The sequence below is a fragment of the Cyprinus carpio genome, chromosome A1, assembly GCF_018340385.1.
Source record: "Cyprinus carpio isolate SPL01 chromosome A1, ASM1834038v1, whole genome shotgun sequence".
Classification (NCBI taxonomy): Eukaryota; Metazoa; Chordata; class Actinopteri; order Cypriniformes; family Cyprinidae; genus Cyprinus; species Cyprinus carpio.
In genome coordinates, this window is record NC_056572.1 from 9,677,170 (window position 1) to 9,701,339 (window position 24,170).

At 35.2% G+C, this 24,170-nt stretch overlaps 1 protein-coding gene across 1 annotated transcript in view; it reads right to left on the reverse strand.

Moving 5' to 3' along the window:
- Window positions 1–576: 576 nt before the first annotated feature.
- The window catches only part of LOC109090362 (E3 ubiquitin-protein ligase HECW2-like), a 32,742-nt gene continuing 9,148 nt past the window's right edge, over window positions 577–24,170 (reverse strand). The window contains 26 exon segments of the mRNA XM_042741885.1: window positions 577–2,856; window positions 3,410–3,522; window positions 3,615–3,700; window positions 3,940–4,054; window positions 5,397–5,543; window positions 5,621–5,750; window positions 7,353–7,451; window positions 7,653–7,805; window positions 8,015–8,128; window positions 8,209–8,329; window positions 9,552–9,661; window positions 10,683–10,766; window positions 10,847–10,943; window positions 11,121–11,220; window positions 13,382–13,516; window positions 14,271–14,456; window positions 14,797–14,921; window positions 15,073–15,173; window positions 17,364–17,514; window positions 17,706–17,807; window positions 18,858–19,173; window positions 19,623–20,284; window positions 20,690–20,790; window positions 21,118–21,260; window positions 21,794–21,963; window positions 22,543–22,618. Of these exon segments, the coding sequence (XP_042597819.1) occupies window positions 2,745–2,856; window positions 3,410–3,522; window positions 3,615–3,700; window positions 3,940–4,054; window positions 5,397–5,543; window positions 5,621–5,750; window positions 7,353–7,451; window positions 7,653–7,805; window positions 8,015–8,128; window positions 8,209–8,329; window positions 9,552–9,661; window positions 10,683–10,766; window positions 10,847–10,943; window positions 11,121–11,220; window positions 13,382–13,516; window positions 14,271–14,456; window positions 14,797–14,921; window positions 15,073–15,173; window positions 17,364–17,514; window positions 17,706–17,807; window positions 18,858–19,173; window positions 19,623–20,284; window positions 20,690–20,790; window positions 21,118–21,260; window positions 21,794–21,963; window positions 22,543–22,618 (3,849 nt within the window). The 3' untranslated portion in view covers window positions 577–2,744.

The window sequence follows — 24,170 nt, forward strand, 5'->3', positions numbered from 1 at the left end:
CCCAGTGTTGGATGTGCACTCTTTACAGTGGAAGGTGCTAATCAGCATCTATTTTCATTCATCTTGTTGACTGCCATATTGTCAGACTGACTGAAATCTTAAATTATGGTGCATTTCTGTGCAGTGGCTAATAAAGTAGCTTTGAGGTCTCTCTCAGTGAGATTCAGAGGTTAATAAACATTTCAGATTAGATGGACATTTGAAAGTCTGTGATATTTTTTGGCAGTAGACCCTCTGAAGGAAACCATATGGGTGGTCTGCCATCTGCTGTTCACAAATGGCCATGCATACATCATATTGAGAGATCTAGTATGTATTTTAGTTCTTTTTAATAATTCTGGATCTGAAACAATAAGGTTCATGATGCACTTTGGATTTCTTTTTAGTACGGCTACTTTAAATAGTATGTAATTCCAGTTCCTTGTGCAAGATGATGCCAAAGAATCATAAAAAGGAAACAAGTTACAACTATTTCTCATTAATCATAATGCAGATGCAAGTACCATATCGGATGCATTTTATATTCAAATAGTGTATTGTTGATTTATTAAGAATATTGTTTAAGCTCATGCTCACAGAAAACATAAACATGTCATTGGTCACTGTGATCAGTGGAAAATTAAAAAGAGCCTAGTGATTAACAAGATTCACTGTAAAAACAGAATTATTTTTAAAAGTTTTATTTTCTTTTAAATTAAAATTTTGCATTTACCGTAAATTGGTTAAGACAGTTTGTTAATAACAATTATAAAAATAAAAAAAACTTCAAATAAAATAAAATACATGGGGGGAAAAAATAAAAGGCATGGTATTTTGATATGGTTTGATTACTACTTGGTTTGACAAAAATTTGGCTAATCTGAATATGCAGTCATTTCATCAAAACAAGACCAGAAACAGTAATAACCCATCTGAATATGGAATCAAGACTCTGAGGCATTTTCCGTGAGATAAACAGCTTTATACAATCATCTGAGCTGAAACAAAAAAGAGAAAAACCCAAATGTGGAACTCTGAAAGCTTTTATCCAATCAACAGTCACCTGTTTCAGAGCACATGAATGGTGCAAAATTGAAGTGGTACAGAAAGTCAAAAGCAGCAGCTTTCTAATGAACATCAGCAGAAAGCCAGAACTTAAGTGTGATCTCTGTCTGAAGCCTCTGGTCTTTAGAAAGGCAGCGTACATTTAAAGGAACAGTTGACTAAAAGATGGAAAATTAATCCCCCTTAAATCCGCAAGTCTATGGCAGCCCTAAACCTTTGGTACATTCAGCACAAATACGGTATCAGCATGGCACTGAAAATACCTTGATACAAAAAAAAAAAAAAAAAAACAAGATCTATCTGGTTTGTATTAACTGATCTAGCCAGCCATAATCGAATCGACAAAGAGGATATGCTTGTGTTTTATTTCTGTTGCTATTCCAAAATTTGATGGCCCTCATAAAGCCCCATGGCAGTGTCAACTACACCAGTTTTCACTGGAAGCAATATTAATTTCTTACACAAAATTTAGGTTACAAAACATTCCGAACTAGAGTACAATCCAGCATCCCGCGGTCACGTCAGTGTTTTGTTAAAGGCTGGGTTGAGTTAACGCAAATGGAAAAGTCTGGAATGTATTGACATGGTTTTGTGGGTTTGATATTCAAGTTTCACATCATACAAGAAAATACTGTCGGACTCAAGAGAAGAGAGTGAAAAATGAAAAGGTAAGGAGGGAAAAAGATTCAAAAAGGCTGCGTTCATATCACAATAAAGCTATATAAGGATATGGAAGACAACATGAAATGGCAACAAAAGCCATTTTACTTCATGTTATACCATAATGAGGCATATTAATAACGCAAATTGGATCCATTTTAATTTCATATTGACTTTAAGTGTTTCTATAGCTTTATTTAGTAGGTATGTGACCATTCTCTTTCAAAATGTCATCAGAAATAAAACTAGGTTATCCGAGGACAACAGAAAGGCAGAGGTTGGACTACAAAGTCAAAAATCATCTGTTTTTCATTTTTTATCATTTGCACATAGTGGTCACATTCATGATGTTGTAGTACATCTGCGATTGCACTTCAGTGTAACATGCCCTTTAAAAACATTGCGTGTGAGAGTATATAAACAACCAAATTCATTCAAAAGTGTCACAAATCTGACATGACGGCTACTTGGATAGCATATGGTGTCAAAACAAACATGAGATGGACTAATGTATAAATATGATGAAAAGAAGAGAGAACATATACATTTCATTTCAATATGGAGGGCAGCGCTGTCATGTGATGTGTGTGATAGTGTTTGAAGCAATCTGAGATGTTTGAAAAAGCTTTCACAACACAATATTTGTTCTTTCACGCTGCATTTTGATGCTATGTAGAAAAGTATTTTTTACAGATAAAAAGAGTGTGAGAATATCAAAGTACTTTGGGTTTGTTTTGTTCTTCAGTGGAATCAGTTAGTAACTCATCCTTGCATTTGGCTGGTCACATCCTCCTCGATTCAGTCAGAGCCGATTAATGCAGCGTCATTGATGTTTGCGCGTGAGAAACATTCAGAGAACATCCACACTGTCAATCCAGTTCAGCTCACGTGTGTGACTGATTTGATTCTTTCCAAAGAAAGTATATTTAAGTGATCCGGTGTACAAAATATACGTCTAAGTGCTTCTGGTGTCTGTTAAGATGGTTACAGGTGGTGGAAATGAAGTATATATGCTCAGCTCTAAGTGCAGAGGTCAACATTCACTCCAAACCGAAAGTGCTGGTCTCCTCCACTGCTGTCAGCATCTTCTCATACAGCATGTGGAACGAGGGGTACGGGGGGAGGTCCAGGCGATTGAAACATGTGTGAGCTCTACAACGACAAATAAACACAAGTAAAGTATGAACTTTATTTTCTGATCACATAAATTTCCCGCCATATAATTTTTGAGTGACTGTTTTATGAATTGCCAGGTTGCGCCATCTTGTGGATCATAAAAGCAATGAGATCCGTGGGGGAAAAAAAGGTTTATTTGGGACAAATGTGCATTATTGGACTTCATTCATTAAACAGGAACTGTGATTTTTCTTTTTTAAGATTGTTTGCACAATTTTAACACAAACTTTCACATTGAATTATTTATGTAAGATGGATTTAACAAGTGATTTACATCAGAAATCAGTTTCATCAATGAGACTTCATAGACAAATGTGTGCAGTTTTTATAAAACACTGGACACATCAGGCTTTTTGATTGTTTAAAAATGACAGTAGAGGCATGATGCATAATGAAATGCATTACATGATGATGAATATAAATGAATTCTGGCAGACATAGACTAGTTATGATTTCATGAGATCATAAAGGGCTCTGACATGTATTCAAAACTTTTATAAAAATGATCTTGGATTTAGAGGCAGATTACCTGGGCAAAGACGTAATTTTTCCCCATTTCTCTACACAGAAGCGTCGTGGCCCATTGCTGCCCCTTAGGGAGGCGAAGCCCTCGTATGGGATACTGGACGTCCCCGTCACAAACTGAGGCGACAGAGACATTTCAGCCACAGGTCAAGTGTACAGACTATACTCTAGCTTATAAAAAGAGCTTGTGTTTCTCTTTCATCACTCACTTGGAGCAATCTGAGTCTCTGCTCATTGTTGAATCGCTCCACTGCTGCCCAGAACCAGCGAATCACGATGTGGTTGTCATGGTAACCTGGAGGGAAAACCAATAAACTTGTTCCAATAAACTCCAAATGTGACCTGTACGGCTAGCAGACGCTTTAAAAGCCCACAGTCTATCTGCTGGACAATATTTCAGCCATAAATCATTTACTTCACATCATGATACCAAGGTTTTACCACAGTTTTGGACACCATGATGGTAATATCATAAATACGGTAATCATTTATTCCATTATTATTGCTGCAGTGAAGCTGTCAGTCTGTTGTTACCTCCTCTGTACTCTGTGTTGTTTCTCCAGTCTGCCAGATCAATCTCCGCTGTTCCAGCGATCACCAGCTCTAGCTCCCGTGCATCAAACACAGACACCAGCCGCGCATCTACAACCTGCAGTCAATTCACAGCCATAAAACATCAGCTTCCAGCTGAGTGCCAGGACTATGAAATATGATGTAAAATACTTGGTTTTATTAGATAATTGGTAACCTGTATTCCTGTTGGGTAAGACTATAGTAAATGGATCATGCATAGTTGTACCTTAAGACAATTCAGAAATGAAACTCATCAAAAATACATTAAACCTTCCGTGTTGTATTAATTAATTCATCCTCTTTCTCATTTCATTCAAGGTTACACTAAATAATTTAGGATTTTAAAAATGCATTGCATTCCTCATTGGCTGACTTGATCTTTTGTCAGTGATGCTAATTAAAGATAACATGAAAGAGTAACAGAAGCACTGCTGAAATTTAGAAGAGAGAAACATTTCCACACACACACACACACAGAAAAAAAAGGCCATGAGAGTGGATTTTATTTTTTTTATTTTTTACATTTTTGTTCCTGTTCCTTTAAGTTTATTTTCATGAAGCAGGTATTATAATTGCATAATGACCAAGGTTACTGAAGAAATTTTGATGAAAAGCTAACATAATTTGATTAACAACATTTATTATGTGGTTATGACTATAACCTAAGAAATATTTTGTAAATGCTTTCCAGATTTTATGTTGTTGTAGCACTACTTAATAATAATAATTTATATTTTAAGCATTTTAAATGAAATTTTATTTAATTATATTATTCAGTTATAATAACTAACGATATTTAATACATGTAACTCTTAACATATTGACAGTTTTGTTAAAGAAATAGTGAAATGAGTTCATATGAATGAAAAGAAAGAGTGACACGTGTCACATATGGATATACAGGAACTAAAGTTTGAGATCAGTACAATTTTTTCATGTTTTTGAAGGAAGTCTTTTACACTTACCAAAGCTGCAGTTATTTGGTAAAAATATGGTAAAAACATCAATATCCCAACAGACTAAAGGCTGTAATTAAAGCTAAATTTGGTTCAACAAAACACTGACACAAGAGGGTGATCCTCTTTCCGAGTGATTCAGTTTTTTTTAATATTCTGATTCTTTTCTATACCCACTGTGAAAAAGACAAGTTCTGCAACATTATGAATGTCTTTACGGTCACTTTTGATGAATTTAATGCATCCTTGCTGAATAAATATAATAATTTACTTTAAAAAAAATTAAAAAATCTTACTGATTCCAAGCTTTTAAATGACAAGACTTCTTGTTGTATTAAAGCAAAAAACAAAAAACAAAACAAAAAAAACATTTGAAACCAAAATTGTCCTTTGATCCAAATCTATCAAAAAGAAATTCTAAAATGACTAAAAGCTTCTGGAGTGTTGATTTGATTTCAGTACCTCATAAAAGCCTCGCACAAGACTCTCCGTCTGTTGGACGACACCCCGCTCTATACGCCACTTCACCATGCGCTCGATGTACTCTTTCTTATTCTTCTCTGAAACTGGGATATTTGCCCCACCAGGTTTCAGCTCGCGCTCTGTGATCTAACATACACACGCTTCTGTGAGACACTGGCGAGAGGCTGTGCAAGCTTACACACTGTTTGTGTACACACACTGACCTGTCCAAACACCTCCTCATTGACCGTGAAGGTCAGGTCCAGCATGTCCTCTATGTCGTTGTCCTTCATCCACTGAAGACTCTGATGAAACTCCTCATCAAGATACTCCAGATCACTCAGATCACACGGACTACACACACAAGTTACACACATACAAACATGAAATAATGGTGATAAACTAGGTTATCACACAGAAAGTGTAAAGTCTATTCTAATCACCCACACATGTCAAGTTCACGTTAGTATTGGTTAAATACAATCTAAAAATAAAAATAAAAATCTGTAAAATTTACAATAAAAAAAACTCTTTTACAGCTGTGGTTGCCGCAATTTTACCGTAAAAAATATGGTAGGTTTTAACTTAGATTTACAGTTAAATACCATTATTTCATTAACTGATATAATGTTAATATATCAACCTATTGAAGTACTGAAATTTGTGTTGTACCTTTGTGATACACTGATAACCACCAAATGCAGGTGGTGATGAGAAAGTCACATGATGAACCAAAGCCCATCACAAGCAGCTTTTAAATAATAACATATATAGAAGTTGCACAGTGTCATTCACACAAACACTAAACACCATCATGGTAACACATATGAAGCTGAAATAATGCAATAAACATTCCTTTAACAACATTAGGTATAACATACAACCCTAATGTATAAAACTGATAAGAAAAAACTAAGAAGAAACAGTTATTTAAAAAAAAAATTGAAATTTAATTCAGGGAATTCTTGAAATGTAAATTTATGGTTATTCTTTTTCACTTCCAGAAACGGTACACTACCGTAAAATTACATGTAATGTCCAATACAGTAGTAGGGGAATTTACCATTAACCATTTAACAGGTTTGTACTGTAGCATTTTTACAGTCTTTTACCATTAAATTTATGGTGATTTTTTACTTTTTTAAATATTCTTAATATTAATATAGTTAGAGATTTATTCTTTTAACATTTTCTTTATTATTTCACACAGTATTTTATCTTAAGTGCTGCAAGCCATGCACGTTTTCTTTTGTCATCATTCATGCATATAGTGCCGGACACGGAGAGATTTGCTGGCACACAAAACAAGTACTATACAGGAATTACTTAAGCTTATTGCTGTTACTGTGGCAGCCAACAACAGCACAGCTTAACCCTGTGCACATTTTTATATTTAATTATACTAAAATAGTTTCAGTTGAATTAATTCAGTCAATCTTTTTACCCTGTTTTAACATGGATTTCTATGGAACACAAGAGCACCCAAACAGAAGTTAGAATCCATCATGGCGGCGCTCATCAGTTACTCAGGAAAAAAGGTGGATAATAACATATAATATATTATTATTATTATTATTTACTATATTATTATTCATGTTTTATTTATTATTTTTAATTGTTAAAAAATATACAATATATACTTTAAAAATAGTTTTACGGCACAAAATCTTGACACCTGAACAGAACACTTGATTCTAAATAGGGTTGGGCTACCAAATGTCTACCAAATTGGCATCAGACAATGTGTACAGTGAAACATCGCAATGGACAATGACATCGGGGGAAGGAGGGATATCAGTTCGCTAGATGGATATATATATACACTTTAAACTTTATTATATAACTCTATTTAACTTTTTTTAATTTTAGCTCAAATTATAAAAATATTGTTTTGAATTTTAATAACTGTCTATTTCTAAAAAAATTACAAAAAAGGGACAGAAATGCTTAACTTACATTCGAAGTAGACCTTTGTAGAAAGGTCGTGTGAAGAAGGCATCCAGTAGGTATTGATGGATAAGAGCGAGTCCCAGAATACGGCCACTAAACCGAAACCTGACAACAGGACATGTTGAAAAAAACATGGGATACATTTCCACTAGTTTGGTCTATTCAAAGATTTTGTAGGCACAGATCGAGCCAAGCACATTTTAAACCTTACCTTCAAACTATCGGATGTGCATTGATCAAATCAAATCAAGCTTCACATGAAGCATAAAACTGTAAGCACAGACATAAAAGAAAATGTGCACTCACCACTCATGATGGTTGTCAACGAAGGCAGACATGGGGCTGATCTGGACGGTGTAAGTGTCATTTGCTGAATACTCAAACAGACCATAGTATGGGTTAAAAAGCTCCCGTGACACCAGAAAGAAAAACTCTCTTGAGGGGCCACTGTAGTCCAGTCTGAACGGGAGTAAAATTGAATATGTTTAGAATCAAAGAAAAATAAATAAATTCAGTAAAAATACATAAAAAAAAATTTTATAATCATTTTAAATGAAGATAATTACACAATATGTTTAATTTATTTTTGACAATTTATCTTTATTTATTTTTATAACTGTTATATAGTGCAAAGTCTGGTTATGTTTTAACATTGTGGAAACACTGACCCTTCTTCTCCAACAAAGCTGACATAGATTTTACTTCTCTGTAGATCTTTACGAGAGTAGCACATGATCTGATTGAATGCATCCTCCAGTAGATGATCTCTGCGGATTATCAACCTAAAACAAGCACAACAAGTCAGCATGAGTTTGACCATGTGTCATAAAAAAGACCTCAGGGTACCTGTACAGATACTAACTTCACTTTGCCTGGACCCTGTCCGTAGCCTTTAGTCTCCAGTTTGCGATAGAAATTCCGAAGTTTGGCTTCAAAGTCCCGTTTGTACGGCGCAGGTGCCCGTGCGTTGGCTCGCTGTGTACCTGAAAGGATGAGATCATAGTTACAATACAGTACAGCTAAAAAAGTGTCTCTGCCAAAAGCCAAAATCAGCATCTTGTAATCAAACATAGATAAATGTGTAGAAAATTTATAGATAATGCAGAACAATTTAGGCTTTACTTGTCAAATCTGATGACAAATGAGATCTCTTTTATATATCAATCATTTCTCTTAGACTCAGACTATTTCAATTAAACATAAAAAATAAACTGAAATTTCCATTATATCTCCAGAGATACTGTATAAAAGAGTAACCTCTAAGCAATGAAAATGTCCACCGGAAGGAAGGAACTAATAATAATAATAATTATAATAATAAATACAAATTATTATTATAATTATTATTATATGGGATATGATTCAAAATTACACTGTTCTTCTAGACTATTTAATTTTAAGAATTTTTTTTTAACATAACTGAGATTTGTTATTTCACTTGAGATATAAAAGAACAAACTCTGAGCAATATATATATATATATATATATATTTTTTTTTTTGCAGGGATAAATAAAACAAACAAAAATAAATAAAGCTTTAAAAATGTAGACTATATGGAAACAACAATAATAATAATAATAAGAAGAATTTATTATTATTATTACTGTTATTATTATTATTATTAGTAGTAGTAGTATTGTTGTTGTTTAAATGGGCTATTTAATTATATTATAAATTATGCTATTCCTCAGTATAAAGTCCAGTTAAAGTGTATCAGAATGGTTTCTATTCAAGCAAAAAAGGAGTGTAGAATCCACAGAACCCACTATAACCAGCGAACAGTGTAATCCCTGAGTGTCAGCGGTGACTAAAGTCAGATCATGGTGAGTTAGACCATGATTCCCTCTGGCAATGTGATACCCGCCACTCTCCAAACAGACTTTTGAAAATCTGAGTGTCAGTGTAACAGTTAAAAACCAGCGTGCAGAGATTAGCCAAAAACCCTGGACTCCACCGCACATCAAATCCCACTCAGCGGATTTGATGCTTTGGCAGCTAACTCAAAAAATACCCAGGAAATCTAGTCGACTGCATGTCAAGCTCTACAACAAAACTAAAGCAATGCTGTGGAAAGATAAGCAGAACCAGAGAATCAGAGACTTTCTTATATTTGCCATTATGTAATGTAAGATATGAAATAATTTTGCAATACTATTCATAAATGTTTCTTGAATTTTTTTCAATGTGACTGAGAGGAACGGACCAGGAGAGCTCTGAGGGGAGGAGACCGGAGACCCTCGTGGTGACTGACAGTAGCTGGGGTGCAGTAAGGCATGAGGTGGCACATACGACATCACTTCCTCTTCAAACAAGCTACAGCAAGAAAAAGAGGCAAAGATTATTAGTGTTTGGAGGCAAACACATGTATCCTGAAAAGAAAAAAAAAAGATACATTTACCTGAGAAGCCAAAGGATAATAATTACATCACGTGCATTATATTTGCTGAATGAAATACGATACTTGTTATTTTGTTTTTTTACTAATTTTGGAGTGCTGATTCCAAAAATAGTGCCTGTTTTGCTAGACCACGCCACACTTGCTCATGAAATATGTGTATTTTGTAGCATTTTTGCCTTCTGAAGGTGAAGACATCTAGTTTTATCCCTCAATCAGAAGAAAAACTGCCACAAAGACATGATTCCTATCTTCCTCTGAGCAAGATTTCAACTATTTGTTCAATTCTCAGCACATTTTCACATGTATGAATGATTTTGCAGACATTATTTTATGCCGAATCCTGATTTTAAGGTTAGAATTAAGGCCAGGGACAGAAGAAAAAACAAACATGGCCCAGATGTTTTCCGCTACATCTGTGGGTGTTTCACTAAATCCAAACAGTGACAGACATTTACAGGTGTTTTTTTCTTTTTTTTTGCTCATTGTTTAAAGGTTTTTGACATTAAATGGAGCATTTGAACATATTTTTCCACTCCTTTGCAGATTTTAAGTTAAACAATTTTTTAAAATACTTCTTTTTGTGTCATTAAAACTTAAACATTTAACATGTGACTGCTTTTTTATTGATACTGTAAATGCACTAAAGCTGAAACATATATACTTTGAAAAATCTTTATTCTTTTGTTATGAAGAAACTATATGCAATGGAAAGTGTTTTTGTTTTTATTGATTTTTTACACATCATATTTTGGCAATATTAGGCCCTTTTTTGCAAATCAGCAGAAATTTGTTATTAGACACTGTATTATTAATTTAAAGATTTGATTTTAGAGAATGTATGGCAGTTTTGTTTTGAGCTTAAACCTTACAAAAATTGTTATATCAAACAGACATTTTTTGAAGGGTAAAAATTCAGAAAAATCATTGGAAAAGTACCTGAGCAAAATCACCAAGTCTGCATCGCTGGAGAGGCGAGCTAAACCTGACACTCCTTCATTACGAATAAACTGCACCTTCTCCCTGTGGATTAGAAAAGTCAACATTTCATAATCAATAGCTCAGGACTGAGGCTTGTTTTGTAAGAATTCTGTGAGTCTCACCTGAGTGAGTGATTCCTAATGAGCTCAGGCTGCCTCTCCTGAAGGATCTCAAATATGTTCGGCTGCCGCAAAAATGCCACTATTTTATCATTATAGGCTATAAATAGAGGAATAAAGCAATTGGTGAAATGTCAAATGAAGACTCTTCAAACGTTATAACTCTTTTGTGGCACCGCATTTTTATAAAACAATGCATTATGAAGGATTTAAAAAGATGAACAAATCAAATTCTGTCTAAAAATTTTCTGATGAAGCTTGGCTTGAAATGACTCACCAACAGGAACTAAATCTTGACACTGGTTACGACTGGCTGTGAAAGTGTTTGAGGGCCGTGGCAGTACAGCGGGTCCAGCATGCCGAGGGTCATCGCCCACCTGCAGCACAGAAACAGAACAGCAAGTGACCACTACGTACTTCACATCCACATTAAGTCACACAAGAAAAGATGCACATATACACACACATATATATGCATATCAATAGTTAATGATATATATATATATATATATATATATATATATATATATATATATATATATATATATATATATATATATATATATATATATAAAAACATGTTAAAAATATTACAAATATTTTATAAAATATTATTAAATATATTAATATTTATTATTTTTGTAATTTAAATACATGTATACAAATACATAAATAATAGCGTTTAAAGAAAGATGGTAATCTATATATTAAGAAATGTATCAAGCTGCGAATTAGGAGGCTTCAGATGCTTTTGTATAATTCACCGGGTATTTGCTCCCTAGCGAGTGTACTTTAAAGATGAAAGCTTCATTAAGGGCCCTCTGACTAAAGATCTGACAACTCTTCTGCTAAAGCTAAGTGGATTGTAAAACTTTCCCTGGCATTTATCCCCGAGGTGTTTCTATGAGAAGGGGGACTTTTTTAATTAAGTGGGTTAATTTGCATTTTTATGTAATGAGAACAGAGGATTTCAAGATTAGTGGAATAATATTTAGACGCAGTATGTTTACATGCATCCACATATGGCCCACTGACAAACACACTCACACAGGGGACTGTGGGTGGACTGATGTGAAAATGACAGTGCATGCTGGGACACAGCGGAGGCAGATGCTACAAAATTAATCAGCATCTAAAGAGGCCTGAGAAGGCGATATGTTCTCCACACGACGTGACAGAAAATCAGATTCCCTAATGAGAAACCTGGTGAGAATATTTTATGATGTAAAGAAATATGTGAAACTGAAAACTAAAACTAAACATATTTTCATTAGCATATTTGGATACTTTCCCATGCTATTCTTCTCTTTTTTATTCTTGGTTAAATAAAGGTTTGTTATGATCTACACTACTTTTCTAAAGTTTGCGCTTATTAATATTTATTAATATTTTTGAAAGAAGTCTTTTAAACTCACTAGGTTGCACATAAATCCTCTGTTCTAGTTTCATTTTTATGGACCCTTCTGTTTTGTTTCTCCTGTTTCATTGTTTGTCTTTTCCCACCACTAGTTAATGACCATGTTAATGTCTCCTGAAAGACATAAAAACATATATTATAATTAAAGAAAAATCAATTAAAACATTTAAAAAGAGACTCATTTGTAATTTTTATTACTTAATTAATTAATTTATTGTTTATTTAATTTAATTAAAAAAAAAAAATTGATTCCCAGGGGAACAGATGTTAGGAAAAAGGAAAAAAAAAAAATTATATCCTGAATGCACTGTAAGTTGCTTTGGGTAAAAGCATCTGCTAAATGCATAAATTTAAATGTAAATATAAGTTATGATCTGTTTTATCATCACTCTTATAGACTGGGAACACAATGGCTATTTTCCAGATTTTAGTTATTTCAGCTGTAGTTATAGCTCAATTAAAAATATATGTTAATGGTTCAGATATGATTGATGCACCTACTTAAAAAAAAAGAAGGATCTCTAAGGCATCTAGATCAGCAGGTTTTTGGGTTAAGTTCACATAATTAGTAGCAAATTTGTAACTTATTAACTGGTTGTGTAAACCATGATACATTTATTTCAGGATTATTGATGAAAGCATCAGTTTCCACCGCCATTCACAACAGTACCACGATGCATGCCTGTGCATTCCTCTGCTTGAAAACAAAACGCAGCACATGCAGGTTCTACGTCAGAACGCCGTCTGTGTTGTGGTACTCTCATTAATGGTGGCGGAGACTGACACGGAAGTGAAGAATTGTTGAATAAAGTTGTTCTTTGTTTTCTTTGCACACAAAAAGTATTCTCATAGCTTCATAAAATTACATTTGAACCACTGATGTCACATGGCCTATTTCTGACGAACTTACTACCTTTCTGGGCCTTGAACATGGTAGTTACGTTGCTGTCTATGCAGGCTCAGAAAGCTCTCGGATTTCATCAAAAATATCTTAATTTGTGTTCTGAAGATGAACAAAGGTCTTACAGGTTTGGAACGACATGAGGGTGAGTAATTAATGACAGAATTTTCATTTTTGGGTGAACTATCCCTTTCATTCAAACCAGGCATCTTGTGCTCACCTCCCCTGCACTGTGGCTGCGCTGGCGGCTGAGGTGCTGGCGGTGGGCGAGGATGCTGCTGGGTCGGGCACTTTGCAGTGGCAGTCGTGGGTCTATGAAGGTGGTCGCCCTGCAGTTATGGTCCACAAAGAAAGGCTAAGGAGAAGACATAATCATGTCAAGCAAGTGGGTCGAAGGATTTAAAAGCACAAACGTAATGCTCACATTCATGTTAAAGAACTTACAAGAACGCGTCAGTAAAACACTAGCACATGGAATTTTTTAATTAAGTGTTACGGTTGTACTTTTAAAGCATATTTTAAACATTTATCTGCGGTACTGCCTGCTTTCCAGATAAGCTTCCATTGTAAGTGTATACTTGTAAAGCTCTTCCCGATAGAAATTAATTAATGTCTAAGGAGCTAGAAAATTAAATAATAGTGTATAAGAATAGTAAATTAAATTACACAATTTAATATTTTATTTATATTGTTTGTTTGTTATTTTATAGATATCTGTTGTTTATATCTCACGGAGAATTGTTTTTTTATATTTTTTTTTTATATATAAAATATAAATTTGTAAAATATAAGGGACTAAATGTAAAAGGAGTCAAACATAGAAGAGAAAGACGGACAGTGAATGACTGGCATATAAGAACTAAAAAATAAATAAATAATTATGTATAATAAATATGGATGGTAAAAATTATTATTACCGTATTATTATTATTATTAAATCTTACTGTCCCCAAACTTTTGAATGGTATATATTGTTTATTTTTGGCCATATTTTATTTAGAAGTGTACTGTAAAATTAAAAGCAGGGTGTGGAAAAATGGCTGATATGAGACAGAAAGAGCACTATATCCAGACTGTGGACACAGAACGCAGAGAAAATGTTTCCAGACCTTTCCCATGTGGTCGTGTTTCATTTCCCAGCCCCGCGGGAGATCCAGCTGTTTGTTGGCGAACATGTTGAGGAAGGCAACCAGGTCTCGATTGTGCTGGTAGCGCTCAAAGTGGTGCGCGTCCCGTCGCACTTTACTGATCATGTGTTTTAGACATGTGTTACTTGTAAACATGCGGTAGGCACTCTGAGAAAGAAAAAACAACAGACAAGAGTGTTTCTTAGTCTTTAAGTAATGCTAGTAGCCTTTTAAAAAGTAAAAATTCAACAAAAATTAACAACAAATTCAACTAAAAATTCAACAGTCAATAACAATGACTTATAAAACAATATATCACGTGACATTTAAAAGAAACGTTTCAACGAAATTCATGACAGAACCAGATAAAGGGTTTGTGAGAATCAGTTGTTTTTATGGAATGATTTACCACAAATTTCTTTCAAGGGACTGAAAATTGGCTTGTGGTAAAAAAAATAAAAATAAAAAAAAATAAATGTGTGAATAATTAATGTGTTGGGAGACTAACAGGGTTGGAATGCAGTACGGTAAAGAAATCCGGGCTGGTGAGAAACTTGGCGCTGGGGGACTGAAGCAGCAGAGACAAGCGTGAGCGAGAGCTAGTAGGTCCAACCACGCCGTCCCGACGGTACTCTGAAAGAGAAGACAACTAGTGTGATAATTATGTTGGGTTAAATCAAAAGATCTTTTTTCTCTATTCCATATTTACATGAATCTAAATAACCAGTCTTATCTAAATGCAGTGCATGTATGTGGTGTGTGTATTTCTGTTGTGAGAGAGTACCAGGTATGGAGAGAAGCAGCAGGTCAGTTTCGTCTGTAGGCATCTCTGCAGCCTGTTCGTCTGTCCTCTCATTGGTTATTGTCCTCCGAATACTCTGATACCTGAACAAAACAAAGAGGTACTTAAATTTATTTGCATATTTAGTCATATTTTTCATGTAATAATCTTTTCACAAGGATAATTGTATTTTATCATTCATAATTATACGTTGTTGCTTCGGTAATGTACTGTATTTATTATTGCTAAATTAGTTATTGCTATCTTGGCTAGCAGTTAAAAAAAAAAACATGTTAATCACAAAAACTCACACAATTTTTTTAAATAATAAATATGATATAATAATAATAATAATAATAATAATAATAATAATAATAATAATAATAATAATAATAATGAGATTATAATAATATTATTATTATTAATTTAACTACTAATAATACAGCACAACTGTTTTTAATATATACATTTTATTATAAGACATGTTTATTGAGCACCAAAACAGCGCATTACAATGATTTCTTCAAGGAAAACCTAATTAATTATAAATATTTGAATGTAATTTAATTTAATTTAATTTAAATAGTATAAAAATAATATTTGCAAATGAAATCAAATGAATGATATTAAATTAAATTAAATTAAATTAAATTAAATTAAATTAAATTAAATTAAATTAAATTAAATTAAATTAAATTAAATTAAAACCTGTGAATTAAAAAACCTGAATATGACACAAATAATTCCTGTCAGCCATGTGTCACGCCCCTGGACTGGTTTGTGTTGACAAGATTGCTTGAGGACCACACCAGACTGTTCATGGTCCTAGTCAACACTTCCAGCTATCCGGACGACGCGCTCTGTGCATTCTATGCATGGCCGTCATTCGAAGAAGGCCCTCAAGTGATTTTTGCTGTCTTTGTGGAGTGGACGCGGATCCCTCCGGACCCAGTGCCCAGCCCACCATCTCCCCGCTGCACGGAGCGCATGACCAAGCCCACCGTTGACGGAGAGCCCGAGTTTGCCACGGTCGAAGAGCCGTTACAACATGGAGCGACAGAGCGACAGATCGCCGTGGAGCCGGAGCTGCAAGTGACATCAGTCAAGGTGCGAGCGCCGGCAACAGAGCCTGCCCCGAGGGAGAATGCCGCTGACAGTTAGAGCGCGGAGAGGAGCTCTGCCCCCTGCACCATGGCTGAGGGTGAGCTGATAATGAATCTGGGACTGCTGGACTGCAAGGGAGAGGTTATAGAAGAGGACGTCATTGGCTGGGATGCTGATCTGGCCCCTTTCCTCCCTCCTGCTGTGGAGCCTGCTATCACTCCGGTTCCCACGTCCAGCCCAGAGAGGGCTCCGGTTCCCAAGTCCAACCCAGTGAGGTCTCCTGTTTCCATGTCCATCCCAGAGAGGGCTCCTGTTCCTGAGTTCAGTCCTGAAAGCCCGGATGCTCCCAAATGCCTGCCCTCCCACCCACTCCTGCCTCTTCCTCCGCTGTTGTCTGGCAGCCCCTCTGCTCGCCCTCAGCCCACTATCAGCACGGTGCGAGCTTCGCGGGACTGCCATCCTCCAGCGTTGCTGTGGCTAGAGTATCCCTTGACTCCGCCTCCGGCCTGTAAGCCCCGGACACTGCCTCGACCCGGTGACTCGTCAGCTCCACCATGGCTCCTAGCTCCCTCCACTCCGCTGTGGCCCAACAGATAACTAGCTCCGCCGGGCTCCCTCCAGCTGTTGCCTGGGTCCCACCGGGTGCCGCATGCTCCAAGTCCCTCCTGTCATCTCCCTGGCTCCTTCCTCCATCTGATCCGCCCTGGCTCCTCCTGTTTCCTCCTTGGTTCCTCCCTCCATCGTCACCTCCCTGGACCTCCCGGGTGTCCATCCTCCTCCTGAGCCTCCTCCTATGTTCCCACCCGTCCCTCCTTCTGTTGTTGTTATGGCACAAGACGTACCTCCTGAGAGGGGGGAGTAATTTCACTCCCCTGGACTGTTTTGTGTTGTGTTTTCCTTCCCCACATGCTCATTACCCAGTTTCTCCCATGTTTCTGATAATGGCAGAACAGATTAGGTTGCTGTGGTGACTGCTGGGTGACATTTTTAAAGAGCTGTTTTTCCATACGAGTGAGGATTACCAAATGGCATTTTGGACTCAGATAAATCCCAAGATAAGGTCACTGTGCGCTCAAAACACTCTTTCTATCAGAATTCACTCTAATCAATACTGATTTCATGCCATCTTGATAGATATTTGCTGAAGTAAACACACGGATGTGTGAATATTGTGTTCATGTGTGACTGACCTTCGGTTGAGCTGCTCCATCTGTTGAATGGAGCTGGATCTCTGTAGGACCTGAGGTGAAGGTGGAGCAGTGGGCCGCTGCCAGGTGGTGGTTCTATTCACATGATCCACATAGAAAATCCTGCCGTGGCTGTCAATACGAGCCTCCCAATCTACAACATACACATTTAAAGTCCATTTATAATGTTAAAATATTAAATATAAAAATACAAATGTTAATAAAATATAATTATGTAAATACCCTTATTTCAAAAGAGCAAAAAATAAATATAATTTTCCATGTTTATGTCCCGTTTAGGACAGGTTGGGTAAATCTCATACAAAGACAAAAATATTCCCTCACTTGGTGGAAGGGGCTCGTCCACTCTCTGATAGCGGCTGATGTCATGACGCACTGAAGGATGAGATCGCATTAGCTGATGGCCATTCACTTGAGCACTGGCTCCTTTAGAAAGGCAAAAATGTGTTGTTTGTGTTGTGAATGTAAAAAATATTGTAAACATTAATTTATTATATACAAACTATTCATAAAGTCTCCTATTATCCCCGTTATATAAAGCCAGACAATAGGTTATATTTTATTTGAATAGAATTAATAATATTTTAATAACAGCATATATAATTTGTTTAATTAATGGAACATTTTATATAACATCCTTTTTATATAATATTAAAATATATATATTATAAAATATATATAACTTCTATTTTGAAATTATAAATATTACTTTTAAGATTATTATTCATGTCCTTAATATGTATATAATATATTTAAATAATTACTAATTATTTTAATTTTTTCTCATTTCTCATGTAATATGTTTATTTTTCATGTATTATTATCATTATTTATTTTTTATTATTCATATTTAAAGATAGATAGATAGATAGATAGATAGATAGATAGATAGATAGATAGATAGATAGATAGACAGATGATAGATAGATAGATTTAAAATAATGTTTATTATAATAAACATAAAATATTGTTTCTGATTTGTTGTTGTATGAGGATGATAATAATAAATGAAAAATATATTACAATAAAAGTAATTCTTCTTATTAAAATACATTATATATACTGTATGTATATATATATATATATATATATATATATAAGTATATATATATATATATATACACTGTAATGTATATAATATTTTTATTATGTTTACAATTATTATTTTTATTTATTGACATTTTATTACTATCATCATCTTTTATATTAGCATCATCTTTAACAACTAACATCTTTAGTATTATTATTATTACTTATGTTCTTAACAGTTAATATTTATTTAAATGCATTACATAATAAAATGAAAATAAATGTTTAATATTATGATATTATTTATAATATTACTTTTTATTATCTTATTCAATGTGCAGACAAGTTAAAACTGTTGGTAAAAGCTGATGAAAGTTTGATGACAACTCTCCAGTCTCCTCTGCTGATTTACAAAATAAAATGACGTAGCATCACACAGGAAGTTACCTGTCTCTCCTTCTGTTACCGTGGCAACCTGTGCTGCGTCAGCCGCCCTCCTCACTTCATTGGTTATTTCCATCCCTTCAGCCTGTGATGAGATCCCTGATGCTTGCAGACTCTGCCTCCTCTGCCAGATTTCGGCATCTTCCTCCCCCTCATTGGCTGCCTCACTGGAGTTCCCCTGCTCCGGCTGCTTAACTGCTGTGGCTCCACCCCCTTCACTAGCTGCACTGCTGGCAGATGCTGAGGATTCTGTGACTGTAGCGGCCTCTGATGATCCTTCTTCCCCAGTGATCGTTTTGGGTGCAACTCCTTCCTCATCCTGTAAGAAACGTATAAGGTGTAATAATGCAAAGGAAGAACTACATAACAATATAAATTGGGGAAATGATTATGATGACGATGATGATCATCATCATCACAAGACGCTGCTTAAGTGATTTAACGCATGAGATGTGCTATAAAATGTAAAATAAATTGTGAGTTTGTCATAAAATATGATAAAAACAGCTTTATTTAGTCAATATTTTTTTATTTTTTATTTTTTTTTCACACATACACCTGTTGCCCCAGTTTCCATTCTGGTATTAATAAGTATTTTTAATCTTCAGAGAAGTTAGATGTTTAAGATAAATATAAATAAAGTTTAAAATAAACTTTAAAAATGTACATAATTTTTAAAAAAATATTTAAAACCAGCATGGAAAGTGGGCTAATAGAACATATTCCCGTAACAGTTTAAAAAAAGGTGGGAAGCCAAACCCTACAGACCTGTATTTTTGGAGCTGGTTGCTGAGTGCTGCCAGTGCTGGCAGCAGCTCCTTCCTGACCATCCTCAGCACCTCCATTTTGGCTCTTTTTTTTGCTATTTGTGGTGCCTGTTGTTGTTGCTTATGTATTTGTGGAAGTGTTTGTTGCTTTTGTCTCTGCTTCTGCTTTCACGGGACCCTCCCCTTTGTCCTGTTCAGAGGAGGTGTGTCCATCAGGCCAATGAGCGCCATTGGTCAATGTCATATCCCGGGAGGCATGTCCCTCCTCATCTTCATCAGAATCTATATGTAACATAGCATTGAGCCGTGTGTCCGTGGGGAAACTTGAGCGTAGTTTAGGTGAGGCGGCCACAAGCGGTCTGTCTCCGGGGCCCTTAGGGGCTTCAATAGCATCCAGGTAGTCGTTTAGTGAGGCCTTGAGGTGTGTGTGTGAGTGTGTTCCTTGGTTAGTTTCTGGAGCTCCATCTCTCAAGAGCCGATCCTCATCAGGGTCCATCATGCACTCGTCAGTCCTAAAGGCATCACCGTGCAGGGACCCTTCAGAGCCAGTGGGCGAGGGGCCCCTGGCAATGCGGGATGAAGGATGCAAAACATCCTCATCATCCGATGGGCTCCCAGGATCTCCGTTCATAGAGGAGGCTCCCAGCAGAGATCCCATGGCATCTACAAAAGCATAATACTTTTATTCAGCAAGGATACATTAAATTGATCAACACAGACAGTGAAGACATTTAAAATGTTACAAAAAATTTCTGTTTCAAATAAATTATGTTCTTTTGAAATTTCTATTCACCAAAGAACTCTGAAATAGGATCTTTTGAGGCATGGCATGAAGGGGACCCACTAAAAACCCCTAAAATTAATAAATATATATTTTAATCAAGTAATATACTTTATTAACTACAGTAACTGTAGGCTGGTTATAATTTACAAGAGTTACATTAAGGGTAGCATTTTACAACAAATCTGAACATGGCTCATTAAAACAGACACATGGCTGAACACGGCTCATTTACTGTAAAAATAAGAATACTGTAAGTTTTACTGTAAGCATACTGTAATCCGTACCTTCATGTCCATTGGAGGTGATCTCCACCCTGAAGAGAAGTTGTCCACTCACTTGTTCAGTTGGTAGACGACGTGAAAGTGTGTAGCTCACATGCTGATCCCTTTTTAAAAATCACGCAGATAACAATTATTTTTATTATAAAAAAATAATAAATCTGTATAAATAAATAAGCTTACACATAAATATTATTTTGTCAATGAAAAATGACCAAATACAGTATGTACCTCTAAATGTCAAATCTTGGGATGCAAAAAAATTTGTTGTTTTACAATAATATCTACCTCCTGAATTATTAAACAAGGTATTTCTAGATAAACGTCTGTAGACAGAAATGAGCAGCAGGTTTCATGGAGGCTACAGCTCTTTTGTTAATAAAAGTTCATACATAATAGGCCCTCGCAGGTATATTTCAATAGCGAATACTGACCCAGCTGCATGTCTCTCCAGCAGTCTCTGCACCGGTATTGTCAGCTGACCTAAAAAGCGTTTGATGATTGGGCGACTTTTTGCAAATTTGTCCTTGACCTCAATTTCCAAAACATCTGTCATCAGAGCAACAAAAGTGTACTTCTGAAGGGGAAAAGAAAATAAGTATGAAAATGAAGGTTTACAGTTATGTTTCTGTGCAGTGGAGGAAAAATAATAATCCTACAATATATTCAATCTCATTTATGGTAACCACACGTTATTCTTATTTACTCTGAATAAAACATTTATAACTGTACCATGGTAGTATTCTTAAAAATACCCTGAAGTACCATGTAAATTGATGTGTTTATTATTTAGTTAGTATCATTCACTACGTTTTTTTATAATAAAGAAAAAAAATTACATTTAGGAAATGTTACCAACTTAATTTAACCAACAGTAATTTCTGAAGAAATCTAAAGCCTTGCTCAAGGGCACAATGCATTTACTGAAAACTTCTCGTTTCAGAGTCACCCCTACTTGGTTACATCCCATTAACTTCTCAGCTCCTCACAGTGGACTGACAGCAGGGACGTCGCCCTGCAGCATCCAGAGGTTAAGTGCTGAAGAAGTGAACACAAACAGCACACATCATTAACTGGCCCAGTCTGGGATCACGTATGAATATAAACTACCTCTCCGTGCCACACAGGGTTAGTCGTGTTTGATATGATGGAGGTTCGTCTCTCCTGGCCGTGGTGGGTGAATGTAGGGAAGCCGTGCCTCTTGCCAGGGTGAATGCTCATCTTCAGATAGGGGTCCGGATTAAAAAACATGCCCTTCTTCAGACCCTGAGCCCTGATGTCTGCAATATAAACACACACAATGTGAACCAGCAGTCCATCTATCTATCTATCTATCTATCTATCTATCTATCTATCTATCTATCTATCTATCTATCTATCTATCTATCTATCTATCTATCTATCTATCTATCTATCTATGTGCACTAGCTGCTCATTGCCACAAGAGGGCAGATATTTAGAAGAGTTTTAATTAAAAAGACAACACATGGCTTTATATGTGAGATTTGAGGTAGGATAAGACACATTTCAAATCATTGAGCCAAATTAACTATATTACTTGGTGCATGAATTGTTTATTGTTAGTTAAAAAAGGTTATTATTTATTAACCATAAGTGTTGTTATAATGTATCCATTGTTGCAGTTTTATAAACAGCAAATATATAATTTGAATTTGTTTGAAGTGCATTGCAATGATTTTACCATGGTTAAGGAAGGTTTGGGTGGTAAAATCACAGTACTGCCTCTCAAATGCCTTACAGAATTCATATATACAGAAATCAGTTTCATAAAGAAATCTCTAAAATAAGTCCCTTTTACTATAATGAGAGTAGATGTTACGAAAACCAAGCATTTTTACCTGACAGAGTAAAGCTGACCAATTTCCTGCAGTGGTCTGTGACAGACTGTCCATCCATCTGCCCCTCTGCCCCGACCTGTAGAGGACACCATAACACAATTACACATTATCACATAGAGAAATACAGCAGTGTTGTTTTAGGATCACATTATTTTTGCTCTCATTTAAATTTTCGTTTTAGTAATTTTGTTGTTTTTGTCAGTTTTATTATTTTTATGTCTCGGATATATATATAGATATATATAATATATATATATATATATATATATATATATATATATATATATATATATATATAATTTTAAGTTAATGTTTATTTTATTTAAAAATGTTTTTTATGGTTTATTTTTTTTGTTCGTGGTTTATAATGCCCAGAGAAACCGATACCTGGATTAATATTTGAAATCATATCAAATACTTTCTGCAATAGTGATTACAATAAAACTGTGGCAATCTGGCAAAACAATAAATAAATAAACCTTCTTGAAGGAGATCTCATTTATTTAATATTTATTCCATATATTCACATATGAATCAAATATTTATTTCACATATTTATTTAATTTACAGCTGCATTTTTGGTTGAAACTATATAACATTTTAGCAAGAGAGAGGTTCAGGATCATTGTCATGAATATTTCAATAACATTATAATGGTCCTGCTCATTAATGTGGCAGTGTGTGATTTATGATTAGAGACTCTTGCTCAGCCGCAGAGCCCCAACTTGACGGCTTCTGAATGATGGTGAGACTGAGATATTATAATTTCCATATGTTAACCATTGCACATTAAACTCTCATTAAAAGTCAGTTGTTTGGGGTGTGTATTTGCTCAAAATGTGTTCTACAGAACAGTACATCGATCCAAACCATACAAAGTAGCAACAGTAATTTTACCAAAACATCAATTTTCAAAATACAAGTTCAAAAATCAGATCATAGAAAATATCTCCATTTCATAACCAGTAATCATGTTCTATTTGCTTGAGGAGTCACAGATACGCATTTCAGCACGCCTCAGATCACAGTCACATGATCTGATGTATTCAATCACTTCCATAGCACAAAAATAGGCTCAGTTCAAAACAGTAGTTCAAACAGTAATGGTAATGTTTTGCGAGTGAATCGGTCTGTTAACTCTAGAGGTTCAAGTTCAGGCTCATGTCACAGAGGGTGGAATGGGCCCTTTGCACTACTTCCGTGGCGTTGTGTCGGCAGCCAGGCACTAATCAAAGAGTGCTCTCTACTTCCTGTGCATTCCCTGCATGCCTGCGAACATGATATGTCTCTGTGGAGTTTAGTCAAACTCCAACGCTTGATAATGGAGCTTGCAGACACACAGGCAGAGAAAGACTAAGACATTTATAATATTACAAAAGATCAAATAAATGCTGTTCTTTTGTACTTTAACTATCAAAGAATTCCAAAAAAATATATAAATAAAACAGTGTCAGCATTAAGTGTCTCAACTGTTTTTAAAGATGTTAATAATAATAAATGTCTCTTCAGCAACAAATCAACAAATTAAAATGAAGACTGGTGTAATGATGCTAAAAAATTCAGCTTTGCCATCAGAGAAATAAATTATATTAAAAAATATATTCAAGTAGTAAACAGTTATTTTAAAT